This window comes from Ceratotherium simum, chromosome 19 (assembly GCF_057802395.1).
Source record: "Ceratotherium simum simum isolate JZ-2026a chromosome 19, ASM5780239v1, whole genome shotgun sequence".
NCBI lineage: Eukaryota > Metazoa > Chordata > Mammalia > Perissodactyla > Rhinocerotidae > Ceratotherium > Ceratotherium simum.
In genome coordinates, this window is record NC_141918.1 from 41,892,199 (window position 1) to 41,919,493 (window position 27,295).

A 27,295-nucleotide genomic window follows, 5' to 3' on the forward strand; every position below is an offset into this window, starting at 1 on the left:
CACAGAATATGTAGGGTAATTACTATATAAAAAGAAAGGACATGAGATGAAGTGAAGGGCAAGGGAGATGAAAGAATGGGAAAGTAACACATTTGTTTATATAGGTGGCTCATATCAGCTGTCACTCTCTTCACTTCTTAGAAAGCCCCAAGGAGGTAAACTCTCAGGAAGGGCCTCTGGAGGGATGTATGAGTCAAGAGTGACTACTGAGGAGTTCCTAGGAACATGAGAAGTTCACTTGTGTCAGGAGTTACTAATATGCTTGAGGCTTTCAATGAGGAGCCATTGAATTTCTAAGATAAAGAAAGGCAATCAAGCGGCCTGGTTGCCTGTGACTGTGCTTCTGCCACTCTGTTGGTCCTGTGAGGAGTGCTAGAAACACACATGCAATGACAAAAATAAAACTTACTCTCCATTTTGAAGATACCAGCCCCAACTGGGTAAATACAGATCCAAATGGTTCTTGATAAAGATAGGAATTCCACAGTAGCAAGGCGTATAGGATACAGATACAATCTAGATTGCTGATTATTTTATAATTTAGCCTGAATAAACATTATAAAAATAATAAAAAAAAATAAAATGAATGCAGGATGCTAGAAAGGGAAGGGGAGCAAATTTCTCATTTTATTGAGATACGGCTCTCTGATGCTTCCGATAACGAGAGTATGCCATCCAATCCCTCAAGCCATTTTTATCTCTCAGTATGGAAGTGCCGGATTTCCCTTCCTCTCTAGAGAAAGGAGTCCCCATCCTGAACACACCAAAGTCAAACATAGTAGAGCAGACTGGCCAGTTAGGGGTGAAACGATAAATCCTGGGAGATCTAATTGTAGCTTAGGGAAATAAAAACAAAACAAAGCAAAACAGATTGCTCTCTCACAGTCTTCCTGTTTCACACAGGATGGGCATATGAGTCAGTCTCCAGTAGTTCACCTAACAGCTCCTGACATGCTAACCAGTACTTGCTTTTAACCATTGCCCAACTCTCCCTTTTCCCATTCCCCTTCCTTCTTTCTGATCTTCTGCACAGGTAACAATAAGTGACTGCACTGACTCATTTCTTCCTACTTTATCTAAACTTGCAGATAACAGAGAGATGATATTCTGAGTAGAAGTTATTTCTACCACACAGAAGAGAATTTTTTCACATGTGTAAAATGATTTATATGTGCTCACATTATGTGAAATACATATAGGCACATGTACGTACATAAAAGTGTATACTTATACATGCTTACACACTTATGTACATATATACATACATACATAGATAATATTAATCAGTAGCTTTTAAATGGCTTTTACATTTTAATATGGTGACCCTAAAAATGTGCACAAAGAAAAATAACTGACAAGATCATGTCTCAAGATTCTTATTTACAGAGGAAGATAAATCCACTAATAGCTAACACTGATGCCAATGAGCTAACAAGAGGCAATTTAACAGATGAAGAGATGCTAACTGTAGCAAGGAGGATAAATCTAGAAGCCGGGAGACAAATGAGGAGAATATCATCATGTGCACAAAACTGAAGTGATTTTTCTTCCACAACGGTGAAATGATATCCCAAAATTTCACAGTGCAAATGACGACTAAAATAACACCGATCAGAATCAGTGAATCATTACTTCCAAATCAAAAAAGCAAAATGGCAAGTACATAAACTCTTGGCTTTAAAATAGCTATTTGTGTCTTAAAGTATTACTAGCTTAAACACAGTATTTTTAAAAGTGCACAATGCTTAATTTATTGAACTGTTTAACCAGAAACATTACTTTCAACCTATCTTTATACCTGTTAGAAATGTATTTGACTCCATTTTTCTGAGTTCACAGAAACAGCATCACTGTACTCTCTTAGGTACAATGGAAAGCCAGACATGCTCTGACTTTCTCTCCCATTTTCTGCCATTCTAATACGAGTAGAGGATCAGTGACACATTAGCAATATCAGAATGACATATGTTTGACTCATTTTCAATTCAGAATGTATCTATGTAAAATCTCTTCCTGAGGTACTCCTGGGCTATCTACTGGTGCCTAGGTCATTCTCTCCTGCTTATCAAGAACCACAGAAATGTCAGGACCACTGTTATTAGCAAGTATTAGGTACTGCCGTTAAAAGGAAAATAATAACTTATTCAAACACTTGTGTTTTAGGGACAAACAGAAAGACAATAGAATTGCTGTCCAATGTGGTGGGAAAATATGGAATTAAATAAAGAGGCTTGAAATTGTACTAAACTACAAAACAGAGCATGTGACAGGAAGGAAGTCACAAATGTGTTGGGCCTGGTAGAGAAGCCATTGGAGAGTTTCAACTAGAGGAGTCATGATCCAACTCACATTTCAACAGCATGACACTGGCTGCGGTGATGAGAACACACTGAACACCTGGCAGGTTACTGCACTAATACAGTGAGAGAGAAGGGTGGTGTATGAGTGAAAGTGGCTTTATTTCAGATATGCAGAGTCAAGAGCATTTGCTGACAGATTAGACATGGGGTATGAAGACAGAGGAGTCAAAGAATGCCTTCAGGTTTATTGCCTAAAGAAGTGGAAGCACAAAGTTGCCATTTCTGAAATGAGGAAGAACACCAAAGGAATGGATTTTGATGGAGTATCAGAAGTTTATCTCAGACTTGTTAAGTTTGATATGCTTATTAACCTTCCCAGCTGAGTGTCAGGTGGACAGTTAGAGATAGGAGTTAAAGACATAAATCTGAGAGCAATCAGCATATTGCACAGTATTTTAGTCATGAGACTAGATGAGATCCTTCCGAGAGTAAGTACAGCTAGAAAAAAAGAAGATAACTGAGAACTGAGCCCTAGGGCACTCCAAAGTTTAGACGTTGGAGAGATGTGAAAGATCCAACAAAGGAGACAAAGAAGAATTTGCCAGAAATGCAGGAGAAAAATAAGATAATGTATTTTCTGAAAGCCAAGTGAAGAAAGTGTTTCAAAACAGAGGGAAGGCTCAAACATGTTAAGTGATAAAGGTAGGCCTAGTAGGATGAGGACTGAGATGTGACCAGTAGATTTAATCACGATGGAATGGTAGCAGCGAAAGCATGCTTAACTTTCAAGTAGGTTCAAGACAGAATGGAAGGAGAGTAACTGGAATACCAAGATTAGACAATCCTTCACGGAATTTTACCGTAGTGAGGGGAAAGTGGGTTCAAAAGAAGATATTTTAAATATGGAAGAATTAACAGCATGCTTGTTGGCTTATGGAAAAGCTACAGTGGAGATCCTCCCCCCAAACCCCAAGAAACAAAACAAAGATAAACAGAGAACTGGTAGAAGCAATATCTTTGAGAAGAAAGAGAATGGAATGTCATGCAGAAATAAATGGAGAAGTTGGTCTTTGTTAACACTGGCAGTTAATTCACAGTAATAATAGAAATTCTAAATTGGCACAGATGCAGCTAGGTGAGTTGATACATATCAGAAGCACATGGAAGCTCTTTTCTGACTGTTGTTATTTGGTCAGTAAAATAGGAAACAGTTATCTGACAGGAAGGATGGGGAAGAGGTGAGGAAGCTTTGGTGAGAGAGAAGACTTAAAAATAGTCACTAGGAGACTAGGAAAGTAAATAGACACCCTGACCGCTGGCATTACGGGCCCACCCAAGCATAACAACCACTCTGCACTTACCGTCAGGGCTAGACAGAGAAGCTATTATTACTCCCTATTCCAAATCAAAAGAGTAGAACAGAGAGAAATACTATACTCCTCTGAGCACCGATTCCTAGAAATTGATTATATATTTTTCTCTTCTCAGAGAAGTGTCCATTTAATCTTACTTCTTGATTTCTGTCTGCCTTGTTCAGTTTAAAATAAGGCACATTTTTTTATCGAACTATTTTGAAGAAACAAATTATTAAATGTGGCAATCACATAAAACTGATAATGAATGAATTTGTTGTTCAAAAAACTAATAAAGAAATATTTGTTTCCAAGTGAAACTTAGCAAAGATACCAATGCTATACCGTAACCAGGAAGAGAGATCAGGAAAAGGGTGGAGGCATCGAGAAGGGACCATGTCCTATACATCATTGTATCTCCAATACCTAGTGAGGCACCTGAAAATCAGCACTCGAGAAACATGTCAATTAAAGGAATGAGTGGGCAAATAAATGTTGAAGTCTAAAACAAGAATGACAAAACATAAAAACTCTGATTAAAAAGACAGAAAGTAGGATAGGAAAACATGAGAGTAACAGACTGAGAAAGGTCTGAGTTCAATGAGAGACGTGAGCCAGTGGGAAAAGAGTCCAAAATATCATTCTCTTAAGTCTCTTCTTGAAAAGAAGAGACCGCACTCCCATGTCTCTGAAAGCAATAGATTAGGTCACATGAAAGGAAAACACAAAGGCAAAATTTTTAAAGTGCATTATCAAGACAAATATTAAAAATTTTAAAAGCTCCCTCATGCTCTTTCTTTCTCTTTCCCTAACCTCTAGGTAGATAGAAAAAAAAAAAAAAGAATTTCTGTTTCTATGCAATTGTGAGATATATAAAGTATATTCAAACACTGAATAGAAACGAAAACAATGTATACCTTCTTTTGTGTGTGTGAGGGAGATCAGCCCTGAGCTAACATCCGTGCCCATCCTCCTCTTTTTGCTGAGGAAGACCAGCCCTGAGCTAACATCTATTGCCAATCCTCCTTTTTTTTTCCCCTTTTTCTCCCCAAAGCCCCGGTAGATAGTTGTGTGTCATAGTTGCACATCTTTCTAGTTGCTGTATGTGGGACGCCGCCTCATCATGGCCGGACAAGCAGTGCGTAGGTGCATGCCTGGGATCCAAACCCGGGTCGCCAGTAGCAGAGCACGTGCACTTAACCGCTAAGCCACGGGGCCGGCCCCAAAAAACAATGTATATCAACTGATGGCCTCTATTAATTGTTTTAAAGCAAATAAATGTAGGGAAAGGTAAATGGCATATGAAGTCTCACATAGAAGAAATTTTTTTGTTTTTCAACAATCACTCCATAGAATCTAACCTACGTGGAATGAATCTTATATCTGTTATTTCTTTCCAAAGCAAGTTTGATGGTGTTATAAAGATCATGTTGATATAAGATTTAACTTCTCAAACTGATGAATAGTGTGATCATATATCTTCATATTTCATCTTAGAATTCTCTACACTAGAAACTAAATTTTCATTGCTCCTGTGATAAAGTCTAAACACCAGAACTTGAGCTACACTGGCCTTATGGCTAAACTTGGCTTACCTGTCTAGGTTTATCTCTGGTGCCTTCATATTCCAAATCTCAGACATCCTTGAACTACTCATAGTTCTGAATATAATTTGCTCCTTCTAGCCTCTCTGCTGTTTACTCTGTCAAAAATGCTCTTCTATTACCCAGAAAACATATACTTATACTTCATGCCTTGCTTTAAACATAATTTTCTTCAGAAGGGTGTCCTGCTTATGTGCTATCCTATCAGGATACACATTGGGCTATTTAGCTCCTATCACACTGTGCTACCATATAATTATCTAATTCTTTGAATGTATTCTCTAAAAGTTCATGAACTCTTCTAAGTTGGATACTTGAATTTTTATTATATTTATATAACATATATTATATTTATTTTTCAAGTCTTGAGCACAAAGGACTTAAAGTATGGCACACAGATACTAAAAAATATTACTCTGTTCAATAAAGTTCTATGTGTCAAGAATTCATTCATCAAAAATAATTAATTCTTTTTTAAACCAAAATAAGCTTCTAATAAAAACTATTCAGCATCATACAAATATTAATTTACTAAGAAATGTGAAAAAATAAAAACTTACATAGAAATAGGCATAAATGTGTCCATGTATGCAAGCCGAATGAAAAATTGTATTAATCTCCCTTCATAATACATTCTCTTTTCAAATTATAACAACAAAAGAATTAAAATAACATAGCATTTGATGGTAAATATTTTACCTTGTTTTAGATCAGCATTTCTTGTAACTTCTGACAGATAGCAGTTTGGTACAGGATATGATGAAAACATTGGCCAAGGATATGGATCATCACCCTAAAAAAGAAGTAAGACAGATGACTTTAGGAAGTAGTTTAAAATAATATGGAATTTTAAGGCTTTCTGAAGTATCATAAATTTAAATTGGCTTTTTTTCCATAAATTCTAGAGTTGTAGTCTAACTAACCAAAAGCTATGATATTACAATTCAGTGCTCTGAGAATAACTATAATGAAATGTAATAGAAACAACATTGAATAAGCACCGAAGACAAATGTATGGTAGCTTGTTACCAGTCCTAGCTACTAGGACTGGTAATGATGGCATTAATATTTTTTTTTTTATGAAAGGAAAATTATAGTCTTCAAAAGAAACCTGTATCTCCTAAGTCGCTCACAAAACTGTTTCTCTCATGCTGTAAATCATTTCTATCTCATCTTTCTCAGAGTGACAGTCAAAGCAAAGATGTACTTAACACCAGCAATAAAAAACTATCCTTTAATAGAACATCAAACTTTATGAATACTGATGGAGGAGAGGTACTCAATATTGCCAATTAAATACAAACATAATATAATCATATAGTAAAAATTAGGTATCATGAAAGAGAAAGATAACAAAAATAAAAAATTCAAAGAAACAAGAAAAATGACAACTTTTTAATAAAACAGTGCCCTACTCTACAACAGAAACTCTCACTCATGACCCCTTGCCATGAAGAATATTATGTTCGTTTGCACGTGTTTACTTGCATCCTAATGTTTTTCTAATAACAAAAGTTCAACTCTGTGATGTAGACATTTGGAGCTGTTGTTAATGTCATCTGAGTTGGCTACCTTGCTTCAAAATATGTCAGAAAACATTCCCCCTTCCTCTTCACCTCACTCACCTTCTCTAGTATCCTTGGAGGCAAAATCCGTTCCATTGGCCCACCAATAAGATTTATTCTAACAAGAACGTGATTTCTTTCTACCGATAAGCCATCAATTATAAAATCCCTAAAAAATAAATATATCAATTTTGTTATCTCCTTAATTGAATATGATTTAATTTTAAAATCAAGTCAGTGGAATGTAAAGAAAAAAGGCAGAAAAATTTCTATAGAAAAGTCTGGAAAATAGGTTATCAATGTATCACTTAAAAAGGGCTAAATACACTTTTTATCTTATGGTTTTCTCTAAAAGAGAGCAAAGAAATGATGCAGATACAATTGACATGAGATGAATGAGATTAATAAATGAATATTTCCTTGACAAATAGTACTGCATTTAAAGAAATGGGATTAAGACATGCATTATTTCCATAATGCCTTTATCACATGTTTTAGCCAAGGTTCCCTTAAGTGCTAGACCAGTGCCTTAAATTCAAAATCTAAACGTTGCTTTTGAGCAGACTCCACACTTCCTGCAGCTGTTAATACTACCCTTCTATATCAAATCGAGAGTATCCAGTAATGTGTCTGGTCTTTCATAATTTTCCAAGACCTAGCCAGGATCGAGGCACATTTTTTTTTTAAATTATAGACACGAAAACAATGCCAGCTATTGAGTGTGTATTCAATAAATGCCAGCCAAAGAGGTGATGGCAAGTGTGATATGTTAATAGAAAAAAATTATCAAGATACTATCACAACCTCGTTTTGCAATAATCAGAATTTATGACTATGAACTATCATAATTAAGAGAATGGAGTAAAGAGCACCTCTACAAGGGGCACAAAAATCAAACATTTTCTTTAATGCGTCATCTTATACATGCAGCCTGAATTTAAAAGTGATACAACTTCATGGAACCATTAATAAAGTTAGGGCTTAACTAAAAACAAAAACCTAAATTAAGCAAAAACTTAGAAAGCAATACTCTGCAAGCCCCCTCCAAGAACTTCTATCACCATTTTTCTGTGACATTTATGCTTTAATTGCTTTTTACTCTGTTATTTAAATCTATTGAATTCAGATAGTGGAGAAACATTAAATAAACTATACAGAAAATTACTGTCTTAACAGAGCATCTTTAAAGAAAATTGTTGTTATTACCATGTCTTAATAGGGTTTTGTTTGTTTGTTTGTTTTCACCTGTGGCTCTCAGAAGTCTCTAAGATATTTTCTTCTTGAGCATTTAGTAGCATTTCAGATACTCGATACCGGGCCTCTAGCAGGAGCAGAGTGTCTAGATCACAGCATACCACACTTAATAACCTATATAAAGAAGAACAATAAAAGCAGACTTTGTAAAATCTATCGTAGAAGTTTAGAAACTTTCTTGGTGTCTCAAATATCCACACATGAAAATACAAATTTTATAAGAAAGATCATGTAGTTATTTCAAATATATTTTTAATCATTTTGAATAGTAATTGACTTCAAAAGTTTTTCTTATTGAAATATTATTTAACTACCATGGGTAATTTCTAACCTAGATTTTCAAAAATTCTCTAAATCCAGGAATAGCAAATTTTCTTCTCAACTGCTACTTAAATTAAAAATTAATTAGGGTACATTAGCAATTCTATAAAAACTGCAAATTGGTACCACGTTTTATTCAGCACTTAATTACAGAAAAAATGACAGAATCAATTTACTACCAATTCAAGAAATGTTCATTACGTGAAAGGTCAATGGCTAACTTTATAATCATCAGATAAAGCTGAGAACATCTAAACACACTGATCCATCTTAACATTACCAAAAGAGAGACAAGTATAAGTTATGTGGCTCCTATTGTGATGCAGGAGGATGTACACTGCACCATCGATGATATTCTCACCAGGAAAATTGAACCTGCAACCAATCCTAGATATCTCACTATCAGTTCACAGGAAATACAAGGATCAGAGAAATATGTTAAAAGACGCCACAAGGAGGAACCAATCAAATCCAGAACTTGGAGAATCCTACACATTATTACATATATTATTTCTTTAGGAAAAAAACTGCATTAAAAAAGAGGGAATAGAGGAAGTTATAAATTAAAGGAAAAATATCAAGTAAATGTGAAGATTTTGTTCTGATCATGCTTCAAGCAAAAACTGTAAAAGTGCAAAAAGTTTTTGAGTCTCACAGGAAAATATGGGATAGGTACTAGATGAGATCAAGGAAATAGTGTTAATTTTGTTAGATGTAGCAATGGCACAGTGGTAATGCTTTTTTTTTTTAGGTCCTTACCTGTTAGAGATACATACTGAATTATTCACAGGCAAAATGGCATTATAGCTGGAATTTGCTTTAAAGTACTTAAGAAAAAAATGTATACAGGAGGGGGCAAGAGATGAAACAAGATTGGAAAATATTGATAATTGATGAGTGATGGGTACACGGAAGGTTCATTATGCTACTGCTCGTTCTACTTTTTTATATGTTTACAAATTCTATGACAAAAAAGTATATAAAAAAGATAATGTGAAGGAGACACTGGGTGCCTATGGTAGATTGAGTGGTTAGGGAAGTTTTCACTGAAAGGTGGCATTTAGGGAAACAGAAGATCCAAGAAGAAACCAACCTTCTGATTACACATCTACTGATTTATCTTAGAGATACATTCAAACATAAGCACAATGGCCTACATACAAAGATGTTTCACAGTGGTATTAATAGCAAAAAAATTTTTTCCAGTGTCCACCCATAGAAAGAGGTTTAAATGTTTGCAGTACATTTTTATAGTGGTATACCATGCAGATGTTACAACAGAGCAGTTATATATGTGTTGATACAGAACTATCTCCAAGGTATGTTAAGTGAAAAAGGAGAAGCACAAAATGTTGTGTACAGTGGTAGTATTTCAATAAAAATGGAGAAACATTTAAATATACACACAAATATGTATTTGTTTTTACGTAGATCTCTCTCCAAGGACAAAAAAGAAATTGGTAAGAACTGTTAGCTCTGCGGGGGAGGATCTGAGACACTGGAAGGGAACAGACTTCTCATTGTATATCTTTTATAGTTTCTGAATTTTGGTGCAATTACATGTTTTACCTACTCAATAGCATCCATAAAAAGAGAGAAAAAATGTTTGGTGGATGCCTTTAAGAGTCAAAAATGGTAATTCAATATCACTCCCTAGAATCTTGTTAAAATAAGCAAATGCATATTAAACTAAGGAAAAAATCTACTATTACCAATTTAGAGAAATATTCTGTACTTAGTTTATAAAAGTAAAAACATTTTTGCTAGATAAAGTGCAATGGAACCAAAATGAAAGAATACTTACGCTACCATCTTAAAATCAGAAGTTTAAGTTAGCATTTCCCCTTTCTCATCCTAGAAATAATCCCAAGGATCGAGGGGAGAGGCAAATACCATATCATAAAAACTTTTAGCCACAAAATGAGTTGAAGGGCACTCAAAATAGGGCAAATACTGCTAGAGGGGAAAAGAAATTGAGAAAGGATGTCATGACTGCCCACAATGTGGAAAAAAAGCAAAATAAATTTTTCAAAAGAAAAGAAAAAGAATAAATTTCTAAGTAAAAACAGCAAATTTTTCAAAAATGAGGAGTATACAGTCATGTGCTACATAATGATGTTTCGGTCAATGACAATGGTAGTCCCATATGATTAGTACTATAGAGCCTAGATATGTAGTAGGCTATACCATTTAAGTTTGTGCAAGTCCATTCTATGATGTTCGCCCGATGGCAAATTGCCTAATCACGCATTTTCAGAACGTATCCCCATTGTTAAGCAACACATGATTATACTCAGATGAAAAACCTAATCCTCTGTCTGCAATAGTGGAAATGGAATACACAGGAGAGCAGCAGGAGGATTCCCGGTTCTACTATAAGTCTTGCAGTAGAAGGAGTATGGTGGAACAAGGAGTCACAGTCAAATCAATTATTAATTATTGGTTATAGGTTACAGAGACAATTATTAATAAATAAAACTGACTAGCTTCACAGTAAGGTCAGCAGAGACAACACGAAGAGGGGACAAAAACACTCCCTCAAGACAACTTGGGCCCATTGAAAGATTCTAGCTACCCAGGAACATGACCCTAATTTCTCTTCAACATGAGCCTCCTACAAATAGCTGATAACATAAAAAATCCACATCTCTCCAAAAAGAAATACCACAGGATGCATACAAAGGTGCTCCAAGAAAATGGAGGAAAATAACAGGATGAACAGATGGCAAACACACACACACACACACACACACACACAGAGTTGCCTTTAAGCACTTGAAAACTATGACCAAATAATTTTCCATGAATTAAAAGAGTTATACAAATGTACCAAATCAACACGTTGTACAACTTACACAATGTTATATGTCAATTATATCTCAATAAAAAAAAGTTTATTAAAGCAATGGTCTCCATGAAGCTCTCTGCACAAAATAGAGCTGGATAAGCACAGGAAGAAACAGTAAATCAACCAGAAAAGATAAAACATGAGCTGGAAGAGCTAAGGAAAGAAGCAGAAGAATAAAACTGTCATCAAAATTAAAGCACAATTGGAAACAGCAAAAAAAAAAAAAAAAAAAAAAAAAAGAGCAGATTTGCTAAAAGCACAATAAATGGTATAGGGAAAAGAATGAAACTGGAAAATATAATGGAAATAAAGAGTTTGAATTATTGATTTCTTGAAGAGAAAACAGAAATAACCCAACAGGATACACTTTTAAAGATGTTAGTCAACAAATTCTGAGGGAACAGCAGCCATGATTTAAGTATGTAAAGTGTACAGCATATCCCAGGGTAAACTGAACCAAAAGAGTCAACGCTGAGACAGAGCCTAGTAAAGCTATTAGACTTAAATAAAAAGAAGGAACCACTGGGGTATCCAAGGAAAAAGATCAAGTCACTAAGGGGAGGAAATCAGGCTGTCCTCAGACATACCCACAGCAAGATTCAATACCAGCAGAACAATTGAACAACACTGGGAGGAGAGCTAACACCATCAGATATTAAAACACAGTACAAAGCTGTAATAATTTTAAAAGTATAGTAATGACACAGGAATAAACAAAAGAAACTCCAGACATAGACTCAAACATATAGTGGAATTTAAAATTATGTCAAAAGCAGAGAGAATTTCCTGATTGACTGAATATGTGGAGACAAAAGAACAAAGATGTCAAGAATGACTCTAGACATTTTGTTAGAAAACTAGGAAGGATCAAGTTGTCACCAACTAAGTAATAAAGCTTTAAATTATGAAGGGAGAACCTAGTGACCTTTCTACTTTCCGTGGGCTACTAAATCAGCGACCAGGTAATGAAAATGATGCTCACTGTCCTCTAGTTTATGATTTGAAAGAAGGGGTTTATGGGATCTAGATGGACATTGAGATGATTCAAGGTGAACTGAAGCAACTCGGAAAACAAATCCACACCTGGACCGAATTCTCCTCATCAGAGAATGAGTAAATAGAAACTTTACCAAATGATGTAAGCCTTTTAAAGATCTTACAAGTACTAGGAATAACATAAAGCTTAGCAAATTTGATCCAGCAGTAAATTAAAAGAATAGCTTACGGTGACCAAGTACAGTTCATTCCAGGAAGAAAAGCATGGTTTATTATTAAAACATCTCCTGATGTAATTCATGACATCAATATATAATAGAAAAGAGCCATATAATCATCTGACCAGATGCTTAAAAGCTACTTGATTTAAGATTCAACATCCCCTCTCTATTCCCTGTCCTCCAAAAAATTCTAAGTAAATTAAAGAAAGGTTACTTTTAAAATTTGATTTAAAAAACAAATTTATCTCAGTGCAAGAGCTAAAAGCATAAACAGGAAAAGCATTCTCATTAAGGTCATGAGGAAAGCAAAACTGTCCATTATTTAACATTGTTAAGTTTAAGTCAATGCAAAAACGATGAGAAAAAAATAGCCATGCTATCTAAAAAGAGATAATAATGTTCATTATTAGAAGATGATAAAACTGTTTATTTAGAAACTACTCCCCATGACATAAAATTCAATTTACTTAATCTTAAGGAATATTGGTTGAATACCTACTAAGTGCCTACCACTGTTTTAAGTGCTAAGAATACATCACTGAACACACATGCACAAAAGTCCCAGTCTTTATGGAACGCAAAATACCAGAGGAGAGGAACAGACAATGAACAAAACAAAAAGTCAAAAAACAAAACAAAACAGAGCATGGAGACAACTAAAGCAGGGAAATGAATAAGGAAATCTAACAAGGGGGCAGTGGAGATGGATCACCGTATGCAATTTTAAATCAGGTGGTTAAGAAAGACCTCACCAAGAAGATGACACTTCACTAAACACCTAAAAGAAAAGAGGAAGCAAGCCATGGAGCTCTCCGGGGGTAAAGTGTTCCGGGCAGAGCAAACAACTTCAGCAAAGGACCTAAGGTGAGAGCATGTCCGGCATGCGTGAAGAACAGTCAGGGGGCCAATGTAGCTGAAGTGGAATAAGCAAGAGAGAAGTATTAGGAGATGAGGTCAAAGTAATGTTAGGGGTCCAGATCACACAGGACTCTGTAAGGCCATTATGATAACTCCGGATTTTTCTTTAATGACATGAGAAACCACTGAAGTATGGTTTCATCCTGATGATATGAAAAATCTTATGAGTACAGGATTCAGTTGATCTTATTTGTGCTTTAATGGGATCACTCTGGCTGAAATTAGGCAGGGGCAGAAGTAGAGATACCAGTTTTAAAAAAGCTATAGCAATAATTTAGATGAAGTAGTGGCTTTAAACAGGGTATTGCCAGTAGAGGATCTGTTGATTGAAAGAATGACTCTGTGTTGGATAGACTTTTAGGGTGGCCCCCACAATCCCCAGCCTCCTGGTACTCCTGCTCTTGTGTGATTCCCTTCCCTTGAATGTAGGCAAGACCTGTGACTTGCCTCTAATCAGAGTATGTTAAAGGTGATAGGATGGAAATGATTACCTGTATGTGATTACATGATTACATTACACAAGACTCTGTGCCCTTCTTGCTAGAGTCTCTCTCCTCTCCTGGCTTGGAAGAAGCAAGCAGCCACGTTGGGGAAAACCACGTGGCAAGGAACTATAGATGGCCTCTAGAAGTTGAGTGCAGCCTCAACTGACAACCTGCAAGGGCCTTTAGTCTCTAGGCAGCAAAAAAACAAGACACTGAGCCCTAAAACCATGAAGAACTATATTCTGCCAACAACCTCTGTGAGTTTGGAAACAGATCTTTCCCTAATTGAGCTTCAAATGAGGCCACAGCCCCAGCCCACACTGTGTCACACTTGACTGTAGCCTTGTGAGACTGTGAACCAAGGACCTAGCTAAGGTGTACCTAGACAGAAACTGAGAAAATAAATGTGTGTTGTTTTAAGCCACAAAGTCTGTGGTAATTTGTTACATACCAATAGAAAAATAATAGAAACTCCAAGGTTTACACCTAAGCAACTAAAAGTATGATGTTGCCATTTAGTTGACCTGGAGACAACTAGAAACTAGCAGGAAAAAATTCATATATATATATGAATATGAGAATTACGTAGGGTGACCAGTAACAAAATACAAAAAAGAGTTTACTTATAACATACCAGTAATAAGCAATTAAAACATTAACATGGAAGAAGAAATCTCATTAATACCAAAAAATATAACATAGAAGATAACAATAAGAAACACACAGGACCTATATGAAGACAGCTACACTGTAATATTGAAGAATGTAAAAAATTTCAAGAGAGACACAGCACCTACCTGGATGAGAATGCTAAATGTTATAAAGATGTGCATTCTTCTCCAATTCAGTTATGATTTAATTTAAATATACATTATGCAATGATTTCATCAAAAATTTAAGATTTTTATAAGGCTTAACAAAATGCCTCCACTAATAACTTCAAAGAAACTTTTTTTAAAAAGAGAAAAATGAAATGAATGAATAATTTGTATACCTACACAATCTCAGACATTTATCTCTATTTATCAGGTGCTTACCATGTTCTAAATTTGGGAGAAGAGTAACATATTTGGTCTCACAATAACTCTGTGAGGAAGGTATAGTTACTGTCCTCATTTCACATATGAGGAGAGAGGCACAGAGAGGTTAAGAATCTTGCCTAAGGGGCCAGCCCCGTGGCTTAGCGGTTGAGTCCGCGCGCTCCGCTCCTGGCGGCCGGGGTTCGGATCCCGGGCGTGCACCGCTTGTCCAGCCATGCTGGGGCCACATCCCACACACAGCAACTAGAGGGATGTGCAGCTATGACATGCAACTATCTACTGGGGCTTTGGGGGGAAAATAAATAAATAAATAAAATCTTAAAAAAAAAAAAAAAAAAAGAATCTTGCCTAAGACCGCTGTGGCAACATGGATCCAGAGTCCACGCTCTGAAGCACTGGCTGACACTGCCATATACTGTCGCACATACTGGGGAACGTAATGTAAGGCTACCAAAATTAAATTCACAAAAGATATATAAGACCTCTAGGGAAAAAACAACATTTTAATTAGAGTAATTAAAGCACACTTAAATTAACTGGAGATATATACCATGTTTACGGATTGAAAAACTCAGTAGAGTAAAGATGTCAGTTCACTCACTATTGATCTATAGATTCAATCCAATAATAATTAAATCCCAGTGGGCTGGTGTGTGTGACAAGCTGATTCTAAAATTTATATGGAAAGAAAAGGACTAAAAGTAGCCAAGATATTTTTGAAAAAGAACAAAGTGGGAAGAATCACTCTATCAGTTATTGTAACTTATTACAAAGCTACAGTAATTAAAACAACGTGATATTTGTACAAGGATGAACAAATATCCAACTGAACAGAATAGGAGTTCAGAAACAGACCTTTACATATTCATTTAGCTGTTTTTAACACATTAAAGAATTATTTACATATGTATACAAAGAGATATGAAGCTAACGTTCTACATATAATAGAGTTGTTTATAATAGCCAAAACTGAAAAACTGGAAATAACCCAAATGTCCACTACCAGCATAATATATCAACAAAACACGGTATATTTATACCATGGAATAATATACAGTGATGAAAAGAAACTAACTGAAATACATTCAACATTAATCTTAGAAACATAATGCTACACAGAAAAGGTAAGATGTGACAGAATATACAGTCTATGCCACCATTAATATAAAGCTCAAAGAGCAGCAAGATTAAAATATATTGTTTAGGAATATATAACTAGCCAGTAAAAATATAAAGTAAACCAAAGAAGTAAATACCATAAAAGTCAGAATAGTAAGTTTTCTTTGTTTACGTGATTGAGATTATGTGGACATTTATTTTACAACTGTTTGTTAAGCGGTATGTTTATATTTTATGCAATATTCACGTTTTTAATAGTTCATAAAAAAAATAAGCGTTATGCTAGGGTGAGTAATGGTAAAAAGTATAACATTATACCCGTAAGTATAAACTTGTATGCAACAAAGGAACAAATTCTGAATACTAATAAAAGAATGCATACTTTAATGATTATGCATAAAGATTCTTGTAAGACTCAGTAACAACTAATGCCATTTACTACTTAATTATGTAACCATCGAATAAACAGATTTTAATGGCTCATTAATTATACCAGCATATTTGTATAAGCTAGCAGCTAGAATAAACATGGAAGCAAAACCCACTTGAGTAAGGCACTTATTTGTTAGCCTAATCATAATATTATGGCTAGGTTTACCAAGTGAATAGAAGTGTGCAGATTATTTTATATCCACTAATCTATAAAAATGACCATAAGAACATGTCTCAAAACTTACATATTATCAGGCTTATAAGCAACAAATTGTGAAGTTTAATTTCTGTTGGCCTCAATCCAAAGTTCTCAAAGTTATGAAAAAAACTGCTGATTATTTCACGTATAAAACAAGCTGATTATATCAAGAAGTATTCCAAAGAAAGTCAACAATTATCTAAGGTGTATCCAAATTCATAGGTAAACTCGATAAAAGTTTTAATGGTACATTGTCAGTTTTTTTATGGGCAGAGATAAAATATTAAAAGAATAATTTAAGTTTATAGAAAGATATCAATAGTAAGTTACATAGGCAAATTTCAGAAGTGTTTGTGTGTATGTTATGTGTCTTTCTCTCTCAAGATACAGTCAGAAGTAGATTGACTTTCCCAACCCCAGACACAAACCTTCTTAGGTGAGGCCTTATTAGGTTATTTTTATCAAAATAAGAGAAGTTTCTGTACACCAAAAGACAGTAATCAGAGATCTTAGCTGTCGTTTATTCCCTATTCCATACACTGTTAAGTAGTGTGCAAACATTGCCCACACTATTATAGTCTTATGGCTCCCAGGAGCCCAGTGCAGCACCCCAAGGATATCGTGCTGCTGTTTGAAGGTGGTGAAGACATAAAAGTTTGTTTGCTCACAGCAAAGCTTTTGGAGTCATGATAGATGACTATTTAAAGGTGGGAGGGATCCGGGCCCCTTTAGTAACTCTGTGAAAGCATTTGCATATCTGTGGTGATATTCAGTCAAATCTATGGCCTCAGTTGAGTCAGGTTTATCAATGACATCCAATAAGACCTGCCTCACCTCACTTCCGGCACTGAAGGCTAAGTCCCTATCTCTATTAGACATTTCATGCTACACACAAGTATAATCTCTAGACATAACTTTCACCAAAACCTTACCATCATTAGATTTTCTCTTCCCTTGTCGCAATAAGCAAATTAAACCTTCTGTGAAGCAACACAGACAACCCTAAAACATATTACTTAAATAAAATGGTCACAATTTATAAACTGCATTTGAAAAAAAAAAAAATTAGCACAAGATATTGATGAGAGTCTCAGGATTTTCTCAACAGTCTTGTCACAATAGTGGAAAGCCAGCCATGTTTTTATTATTGATATCAAAACCCTCTGAAATATTAAATACAGACTCTGAGCTTCAGTGAACAAACTTCCCATATACATCGGAAGTTGCAAGAATTGCTCAGTCTGCCCAGTGTTCTCATCTTTCCCTAAGCCTTAGTGTATCTATTTATTATATGTAACAAAAGACATCATCAAGATAAAGTCTCTTTACAAGGGTGAATGAACAAAGCCTCTGTAACTGGTAAGATACTGCTGACGTGAATACCACAAGCAGTCTGCTTTCACCTGACATGGACAATAATACACCTTTATCACTTTATCAAAACTTAGTCCAAGACAGCCTTGATTGTCCTACTATCCCTCAGGTCATCATAAAAAACTACTCTACTTATAACATAATGCTAACTGGACCTAGGCAGGCAGGAAGTAGCTGGTACTCTAGATGTTTTAGTAAAACACATGTGTGCCAGAGAGTGAGACATTTCATTGCCATCTCAGTGAAGTTTCTGAGTTCTAGTGGTCTAGAATGTCAAGATATCATATATAACATGCACGATACATTACTAAATCTTATACATACTATTTACCACCAAGACAGTGAGATAATGCATGATTTTAGCCTCTTTGAATTTTGGAAACAACATCTACCTTATTTGGGTGTGCTGCTCTGAACTACTCATCAAGGAACCCATAACTCTATCAACTTTGCGTGACCCAGGGGCTAGACTAAGATCTAAAACTCAAGCAGGCTCCAAGTCAAGATAATCTATCACTTGAGCCTTTAATCCAGCAGATTTAATGTTGGTCAAAGTTTTAGTGGTTGATTAGATCCTTTATGGAGCTTCTGGCAAGGTGCAATACAAGATTCACAAAAGGGCTCCTAAGATTTTGGAGTAAATCCATGTTCTCTTTGTTACGTAAATATTCTTGTTTTATTATCATTTGATAAACATAATCTCTAGCCTCCGCCATCATGGCCAGTTTGTTCATAAGCCCATTTGAGTAAGCACTAGGGTAGCTGAGTAAAGAGGCTGACCTATCAACCAGAGGGATTATTTTCCCTCCTTTGGAGGAGGAGGGATTCCTTTCAAGAGCATTCATAGGAATCAAAAATATTCTTTCAAACTGGATATATTCTCAGAGGACCACATATATACCTTTTCCACCAATCTTCTTAAACCAATCCTCTAGTCTTTTTCACTCTGAGCCCCTGACCATCCAGCCCAACCATTCACCAGGTTCCGTAAGTCTATAAAATCAGTATTTTGAATCATATCTCCTTCTAAACACAGTAAATAAGTAGATATGGTACTTCAAGATTTTCCCTCTTTGAAAAGCTATAAAGCTATAGTAGTCCAACTCTAGCAGGTGATAGCATATCACACAGTATCATCTATGAACTCGATTTAATTTTTTCTTCTCCCTTGGCCACCTAGAGAAAGTTTCCCATGAGCCATAGGTATGTATTGTGAATGTGTGAGCCACATGTTCATATATTGTGTCCTCCGGGACAGTTTAATCTTCTTACAAATGATACTTGCTCTTGATAGTGGAGTTCTGTGTACATATAACTTTATGTTTATGTTTTGGAAAATCATATAATGCAAAATACCAGATTGGTAGCTAAATTTACATAGGGAGCATCCATGATTTAAACAACATGAATTCCCTGATCACAGATGATCTGGCTACAGTTACCACTGATGCCCAAATTGCCATAGGTAGAGACCAACACTGGACTCAAGACATAGCATATAACCTGAGAGACCAACCAACTACCTGGTGGCAGCCTAATTACATTAAATGCCTTCTTACTTCAGGTATGAAATTTGACCTCCATGACCACTATGCTTCTCTACCAAACACTTCTCACCAATTGTGTACTTACTGATGCCTTATTAAAGGTCACAGTATCCATAAAACACCACTTCTGACCAAGAAACTAATTTAACAACAAAAGTAAAGCATCAAGCAAACATCCACAATATTCACTGGGTCTTATAATGTCCCAGAAGTAGCTAATCTTAGATATCGGTGGAATGGCATGTTGAAAACTCACTATGACATCACGTAGGACACAATACCTTGCAATACTGAGGTGCTGTCCTATAAGATACTCTGAGCCAGCAACCAATCTATGGGGCTATTTCTCTTACAACTATAACATGGATCTAGGAGCTAAGGGATGGAAGGGGAAATGATAATTTTCTTTGGTTTTCTGACCTCTCAATTCCTTGAGGTGGGGCATGCAGGGGAATGGTGGTTTTCAGATCTCATTCCAAAAGAGAATATTTCTCTATTTCTACCAGAATGGAAAATAAACTTTCCTCTAACCTTTTGAGGCTCCTCAAACCCCTGGACTAATAAGCAAAATAAGGTAACTCTGTAAGTTGAAAGGATTGACAATAATCACCAAGAAAAAGAAAACTTTGCTGTGCAATAGAGGCAGAGGAAAGTAAAGTCTAGCATCCAGGGAATACTCTGTAGCCCCTCCTGATACTGGCATATCTAGCAGTAAAAGTTAATGGAATACTAATGCAACCCAATACAGAGAGCACCACTAACGGCTCAAGAACCACAGAATGAAGCTTGGGTTGCCCCACTAGATAACGGATCCTAACCAGCTCAGGCTGGTTGAGAATCAAGGAAAAATAGAATGGGTAGTAGGGGAAAGAAGTTATAAATAATCAACTAAATCCTCATGTCCACTTGTAGAGACAAGGACTATACTAGCTAACCAAATTTTCAACTTTGCTCTGTTAAGCAAACATTTATATATTAACCAATTTCCTTTTTCTTCCATCTCTTTCCCTTGCTATTTTACATAGGGTGTTGACTTGTAATTTAGTCTGCAGGTTAAAGGATGTGAATAAGTGATTGTAAGTGAACCGACAAAGAATGAAAGTCACCTAGAGATTTATGCTAACACTGAAGAGACTCTAGATCTCCCTGCTAGGGAAGAGAGTAAGAGCATTTTTGTTCGCGGGAGGGAAATTATACCGTGCTAGTGGAAGAATGTTATTGTGATCGCTGTTCGGAGCTTTAATGTGCTGAACTTTAAATGACTCAAAATATTTAAAGTGCTTAGAATAATATCTGGCATGCAGTAAGCACTGTTGTAAGCATTTGACATTATTATTATTATTAGTTATTATATTTTTATGGGAACAATCTTGAGATACATTACTGCTAGGTATATAGAAAAAACTAAGCAAATGGAAAAGTGATGCCTTATTAATGCTGAGAAAAATAAATTTGAAGAGGAAAGGAAATAGGATTATAATATATCTCTTGAATTCTCAGAGAATAACACAACTTTTTTCAGCACAGTACTCCTCCTCTCAGCTGCACTTGTCTCTGATTCACGATTTCCTGAAGGTAAACCTCCAATGTTCTACCAAAGTAGGGGAAGAATAGTCACCCAAGCTGAGTGGGGTAGGAGTGGAGGGAATGTGAGGGCATACCTGAATCTTATAATTTCAACTAATCCTATCATCTTATACTTTCACCTAACCCTCCACTTTCATCTCCATTCTCAGTGGTGCCTCTAATTCCTAGTACTTCAAGAATCTTCTGATACATAAAAAGCTGCTACTGGGCCTCCCCCACTATCAGCGTGGGTTTTAGTTTTCCCTGGCCTACTAAATCAGTTACAACTTATCCATCTGTTTTGTAGTTCCCAAAATTATATTGTGGAAGTTTTCATCCCATATCTGTCTCAAAAACTTCCTCCCACAATCCTTTCTTACTGAGAAAGTATCTCCATGAAAATAAGGGAGTAACCAAGAAACAGAAAATTGGATCCCAGGTAAAAGAGGATCCAACTCAGAAGAGAAACAAGGCAATTCCCAAGATGATGATGAAGAGAAATCCCAGGGAGGCTGAGACATAGGGCCAAAAGATCCTCCAGTACAAAATGAAACCAAAGTATGTGATACAAGAAAAAATGACAATAGATTACCCAAAGTCTTTTAGCTTATTGAGAGTTTATGCTTTCACAAGTATGAATAGCACATGGTCCCTGCCCTCAAGAATGTGAAAACCTTGAAATTATAAAATATAATTGGAAAGAATGATTGTAAGGCATTTATGTTGTAAAGCAGTATAATGTATAGGTCAGGCATTACATTCTCTGAAACCAGGCTATCTGGATTCAATAACCAGCTTCCCTAGTCATTAGCGGTGTCACCTTAAGCAAATGGGCTTAACTTCTCTGTGGCTCAGATGAGTCATTTGTGAAAATGGAGATAAGAAGAGTACCTATTTCATAGGGTTATTCTGAAATTAGACTTAAATGTAAAACTAAGACCAGTACCTGGGACATAACGAGCACTGTGCAAGTGTTATGCAGCAGCAGACGTAGCAGTGTATTTTTTAGGATAGTCTAGGTATACATTAGCAGATACACAGAAAATGGAGCAAATGGAAAAAATCACGCAATTATTAACTTCAGGAAAAATAAAGTAGGAAAAAGGAAATATAGTCATAGCAGACTACTTGGCCCATAAATGAATAATATTTATATAGCTATAATAAGGTAAACTTTCAATGGTGATTTAATCAAGATTGTGATAAAACTATACAGCAGAGAGAGAGGGAGGGCAGAGGAAATCTAAATCCTAAGCTTCTAAATCTCTGAAGACAAAAGATAAAATCTGAAGTTTAAAAATCAAGACATGGTTGTAGTATAAGCATGTTATTTAAAAATCTGGAGATGAATACCAAGAAACAATTCAAGGAGCTGAAAGGGGCAGCCTCTGAGCAGTGGGACTTGGGAGTGGGGAAGGATGGGCAGAGGAGTCCTCTTCATTCTTAAAAGCTTTCCCATACTATTTGGTTTTTTAACTACGTACACTTATTACTCTAATAAAAATAAATAGAAAATAGTGTTTGGTAGATGTCACACAGACCACAAACTAATATCTTCTCTAGCTGTTCTGCCAAAAAAGATAAATACAGACTCCGTGCTGAAGTGGAAAGTAAATTTAAGGCACAGAACCTGGACTTGCACTCAGTCCTTTGCTTTTGCTCAAATACATAAAACAAAAACAAGTATTATTTGTTTTCTAAGCTCTAAATTGTCTTTTTAAAAAGAATTCTTTTTACCTTATTAAATTTTATCTCTAATGTAATGAAACTGAATCAATATGATTTAATTTTTGTCATAAAAATATTTTGGGTAAAGAAGTTACTTAAAAATTTAAATGCCAATTTGACAGACCAAATGAGTTTATCTTGTTTATGTGAGAAACCTGAAATAAAATTCTTCCTGGCTAAAGGGTTTAGGCTTAACCACAGGAAACTGACATTATTGACCTACAAAAATGGAAGTGTTCTGAGGGGGCCAAAAATTAAAGTATACTCAGTCAGAATGTCAGGGCAAACAAACATTAAGGAGAGTCACCAGACTCCTAAGACTTGCAGGATTTCTTGCTAAACATTAAGACTCTACTTGGTTACTGCTCTTAATAAATAACAATGTATTGTTATATACACATTAAGAATATAACATCGGGGTCTGCTGGTGACATAGTGGTTAAGTTCACTCGCTCCGCTGAGGCGGCCCAGGGTTCGCAGGTTCAGATCCCGGGCGTGCACCGATGCACTGCTCATCAAGCCATGCTGTGGCGGTGTCCCATATAAAGTAGAAGAAGATGGGCACGGATGTTAGTCCAGGGCCAATCTTCCTCAGCAAAAAGAGGAGGATTGGCAATGGATGTTAGGTCAGGGCTAATCTTCCTCACACACACACAAAAGAATATAACATTAATATTAATTTTATATTGACCCTATAAGTTTTATGGTATAGTTATATGTTTTATATATATTATAAAATATAAATATACTAATAGAGGACTTCTTATGCATTGGAAAAAAACGCTCTTAACATGTTTCATTCTATAACCCCAAATAACTCGCAGACATCCAATTTATCACCATAACACTACACACAGCTGCATAAATTGTTGATGCTCTCCAGGAGACATTAATATAGCTTTGCATATGCACCAATAAGCATAACCTAGTTATAGTCAAAAGAACGGTCTGTGGCCAGATTGTTTTTATCAATGTGGTCAGGATATGAGGCACAGCAGCTCACACCAACCACGCTGTGGGCCCCCTGTGAGGTTCCCTGTTAGTGCTAACTTGAGGAGATCCCACTATGCTCTCTGGGAACCAGGATGCTAAGAGCTCTGCAGCTGAGCCTTAGGCCCAACTATCAACAAGAAAGATACAGACATTATTTTGCCTCAGATGCAAAGGGAGCCTCCCAGTCTAGTGCAGAAATGGGCATTGTATATCATTGCAAAGCTCGATTTTGAAAAACCATATGATACAATGTCTCTTTCCCCTAGTGTCCCCTGCCCTTACTCCTAAATGATTTAAGAATTGCAAAGTCATGATGTCAAGGTCTATCCTTTCTTATCTGTAAACCTTAGGACCAAAAATTTAGAATTTTTATACATTTAATAAGAAAATATAATGCATGCAGAGTCTGGAGCAATGCCTCATAATCAAGCACATTAATATTTCTTCGGCAAAAGATACTGATATTCAAATTCGGCAGGCTAACTAAAGACTATAAAGAGTTTCACATCATTTCAGGTAAGATTACATATGGACAGAAAATAGGTTTGTAAAACTATTTTAGCTTTTAAAATTTTTTTCTGAATTTTAGAATTTCATATCAGAGACTGTGGCACTTGAGGTAGGGTAATGCCAAGTTAATATCCATTATAACACTTATAAGTTTAAAAGAGTTCATGTTTTGTTTTGTTTTGTTTTTGTGCGGAAGATCAGCCCTGGGCTAACATCTGCCAATCCTCCTCTTTTTGCTGAGGGAGACTGGCCCTGGGCTAACATCCATGCCCATCTTCCTCTAAGAGTTCATGTTTTTAATGCATGGTATATAGAAATTTATTTTAAAAATCAAACCAAACATCTCTGAATTTCAATTCATTTCTGGAAATAAAAATCAGTGTCTCCTTAATGTGAATGTTTATTTGAACTACTTGAAGGAATAAAACAATCTCTGAAATTTGGGACTAATCTTTTCACTTGTTTTGGAGTGTATTTTGAATATGGTGGATCCCCCAGGAGTTTGCTAATAACTCAGATCAAATCTCACCACCAGCAGAATGAAAATTCTGTTATTAACTACTACATACTTCGTATGTCACTTTTTAAGTATTATCATCATAGCATGAACGTGAGCAGGGGGCACTTGTCCAGGGCACCCAGAATGGTTCTGTGCAGCTTAGTCTTGGCATTCATCTCCACTTGAAGGAATTCCAAGCATGCTCTTGGTTCGCCTCATGCTTGCAGTCAGTCACAAGCCCCTTCTCTTTACCCTGCCACTTTTTCCTAGTATTTCTTCCTTGAATACACTGAATCAACACATTTCTACTAACATTCTAAATACTTCCATGTATGCATCACCATAAATTCCATACACAGGAAAGGTGGAGCTATATTATGGAGCTCCTGGAAAGCCACATAAAGGAGTCTGGAATTGCTAGTTATTTAAAATGGGAAGGTGGAGAGCTTTATAAGGATGTGCTTCTTTATTGCATTAATTACTTCCCTTTTTTTTTTCATTATCTTAATATTCGATCCCTTACCAGGTAGTGAGGTTAAAGAGAATGAGCACCACATCTTATTCGCTCATCATTACATCCCCCACATCTAGCACAGAGCGTAATAAGTGCTCAGTAAATACTGGCTGAGTAAATAGAGAAGAGTAAGCTAAAAAATTATAAATCTTATTCTGTAGTCATATATAAAAAGTACTGCATATTTTATGTCACTACACCAAGAAACCCAGATTAACTTAATCTCCCTCCTGGGTAGAGAGGAAAATAGGGTCTCTGACTCATGAAGGCAGGTTAGAGAATGGCAGTAAAACACTCTGCTAACACAGGTGGATAGAAGGAAGGTGGAAGGCCAATGAGAGTATTAATGTCCTCATCTTTCATAGTAGAGAGTTGATCAGTACCGTCTAAAAGTGAAATATAATGCTCAAATCACTTGAAATGTTTTACATAATCTTTTCTCTTAACCTTAGACGAATCTCTGGGGAAATAATAACCCCAGGAGTGAAAAAAGTTATTTGAGATTCAGCAATTCTTTCTGTGTCACCAGGGTTTCTTTCTCTTTTCTATAAAATTCAGTTCAAATTTAAAATGGAAACTATATTATGATTCCACTTTTATAAAAGAATTTATTTCTATCTATCTATTCTTCTGTCTGTATATGCATAGAAAGATGTCTAGAATGATTTTCCTCAATGTTAACAATGTTACTTTCAGAATGAGGAGGGATTTTACTTAATTTATTATATTTAGTTTCCTGCATTGGTTAGTTTCTTTATAATAAAGATAAATTGTTTGAAAAGCAAAGAAAAAAAGTTAAGATGACTCTCAAGATTGAGCAACTGAATAGATGGTTGGGCCACTTAATGAAATGGAAACAAAAAATTTAATTTGTTTTTATGGGAGTAGATCCAAGAGTTTAGTTTTAGACATGTTAAGTTTGTGATGTCTGAGTAACGTAGGAATTGAAAGTTAAGAGGGAGTTGTATATATGAGTCTGGTAGCTCAGAATAGTGATTTAGGCTGGGATATAAATTGGGGCATCCATTGGCATATAGACAAAGGCAAAGGTATAAGTGGATGAACTAGGGGCAGAGTATACAGAAAATAAGTGGGCCCAAGACCAAGTCCTGAGTATTACAACATTCAGAGGTTGCTTAAAGAATGTAAAAGAGGAGAAACATCAGCCATAGGAGTGTGTGGTGTCACAGAAGTGAAGAGAACTTTTACACAGAAAGAAATAGTCCACTATATCAAACGCTACTGATAGTTACAGTAAGATGAGAATTAAAAAAAGAAGAATCCTCTAGATTCGCCAGCACAGAAGGTACACGTGACCTTGAGAAGGGCAGGATGTGCAGTTCTGACAGAGTTATAGAGTCAATGTCAAATCGAAGTGGGCTGAGGAGTAAGCAGAGGTGAGCAAGTGGGGAGAGTCTGCATTTTGCTGTGGTGAGAGGCAGAGAATTAGGACAGTGGCTGTAGAGAGATGTGAGGTCAAGGGAAGTTTCTTTTAGAGTGTGTTTTGTTTGTTTATTTGTATGATGGGACATGTGAAGGCATGTCTGCACGCTGATACCAATAGTAGAAAAGAATACGTTGGAAGTGGAAACAAGGAGGATAGGAGGGCTAGTCAAAAGAGCAACCTTCTCATATATTAGTCATTTATAATATAAGATTTGTAAGTAGGTCTCGGCAAATAAAAATTCAGAAATTTAAATAGAATGTCATGCTGTTGAAAAGTGAAAAATCCACATTTCATTAGGTCCTATATTAGCCTCATTGAAGTGCTTTGGTAAATTTAAATACGTTGTATCAAACTTAACTCATATGCTACTCTTAGATTTTCGAAGCAGAGAAAAAATAAAGTGAATGGAACAAGCAAAGCTAAATGTAGAAGCGAAACACATTAATGAGATGATCTACTGAAG

The 27,295-nt window shown here is 35.9% G+C and overlaps 1 protein-coding gene across 2 annotated transcripts in view; it reads right to left on the reverse strand.

Moving 5' to 3' along the window:
- Nucleotides 1-27,295, reverse strand: part of TBC1D32 (TBC1 domain family member 32) — a 197,457-nt gene that overhangs the window by 70,139 nt on the left and 100,023 nt on the right. For both annotated transcript variants that reach the window (XM_087444041.1, XM_014781194.2), the window contains exons 24-26: nt 8,067-8,189; nt 6,882-6,990; nt 5,956-6,049 (exon numbers count right to left, since the gene is read on the reverse strand). In XM_087444041.1, coding sequence (XP_087300167.1) covers nt 5,956-6,049; nt 6,882-6,990; nt 8,067-8,189 — 326 coding nt within the window. The remainder of the gene's footprint in view (nt 1-5,955; nt 6,050-6,881; nt 6,991-8,066; nt 8,190-27,295) is intronic.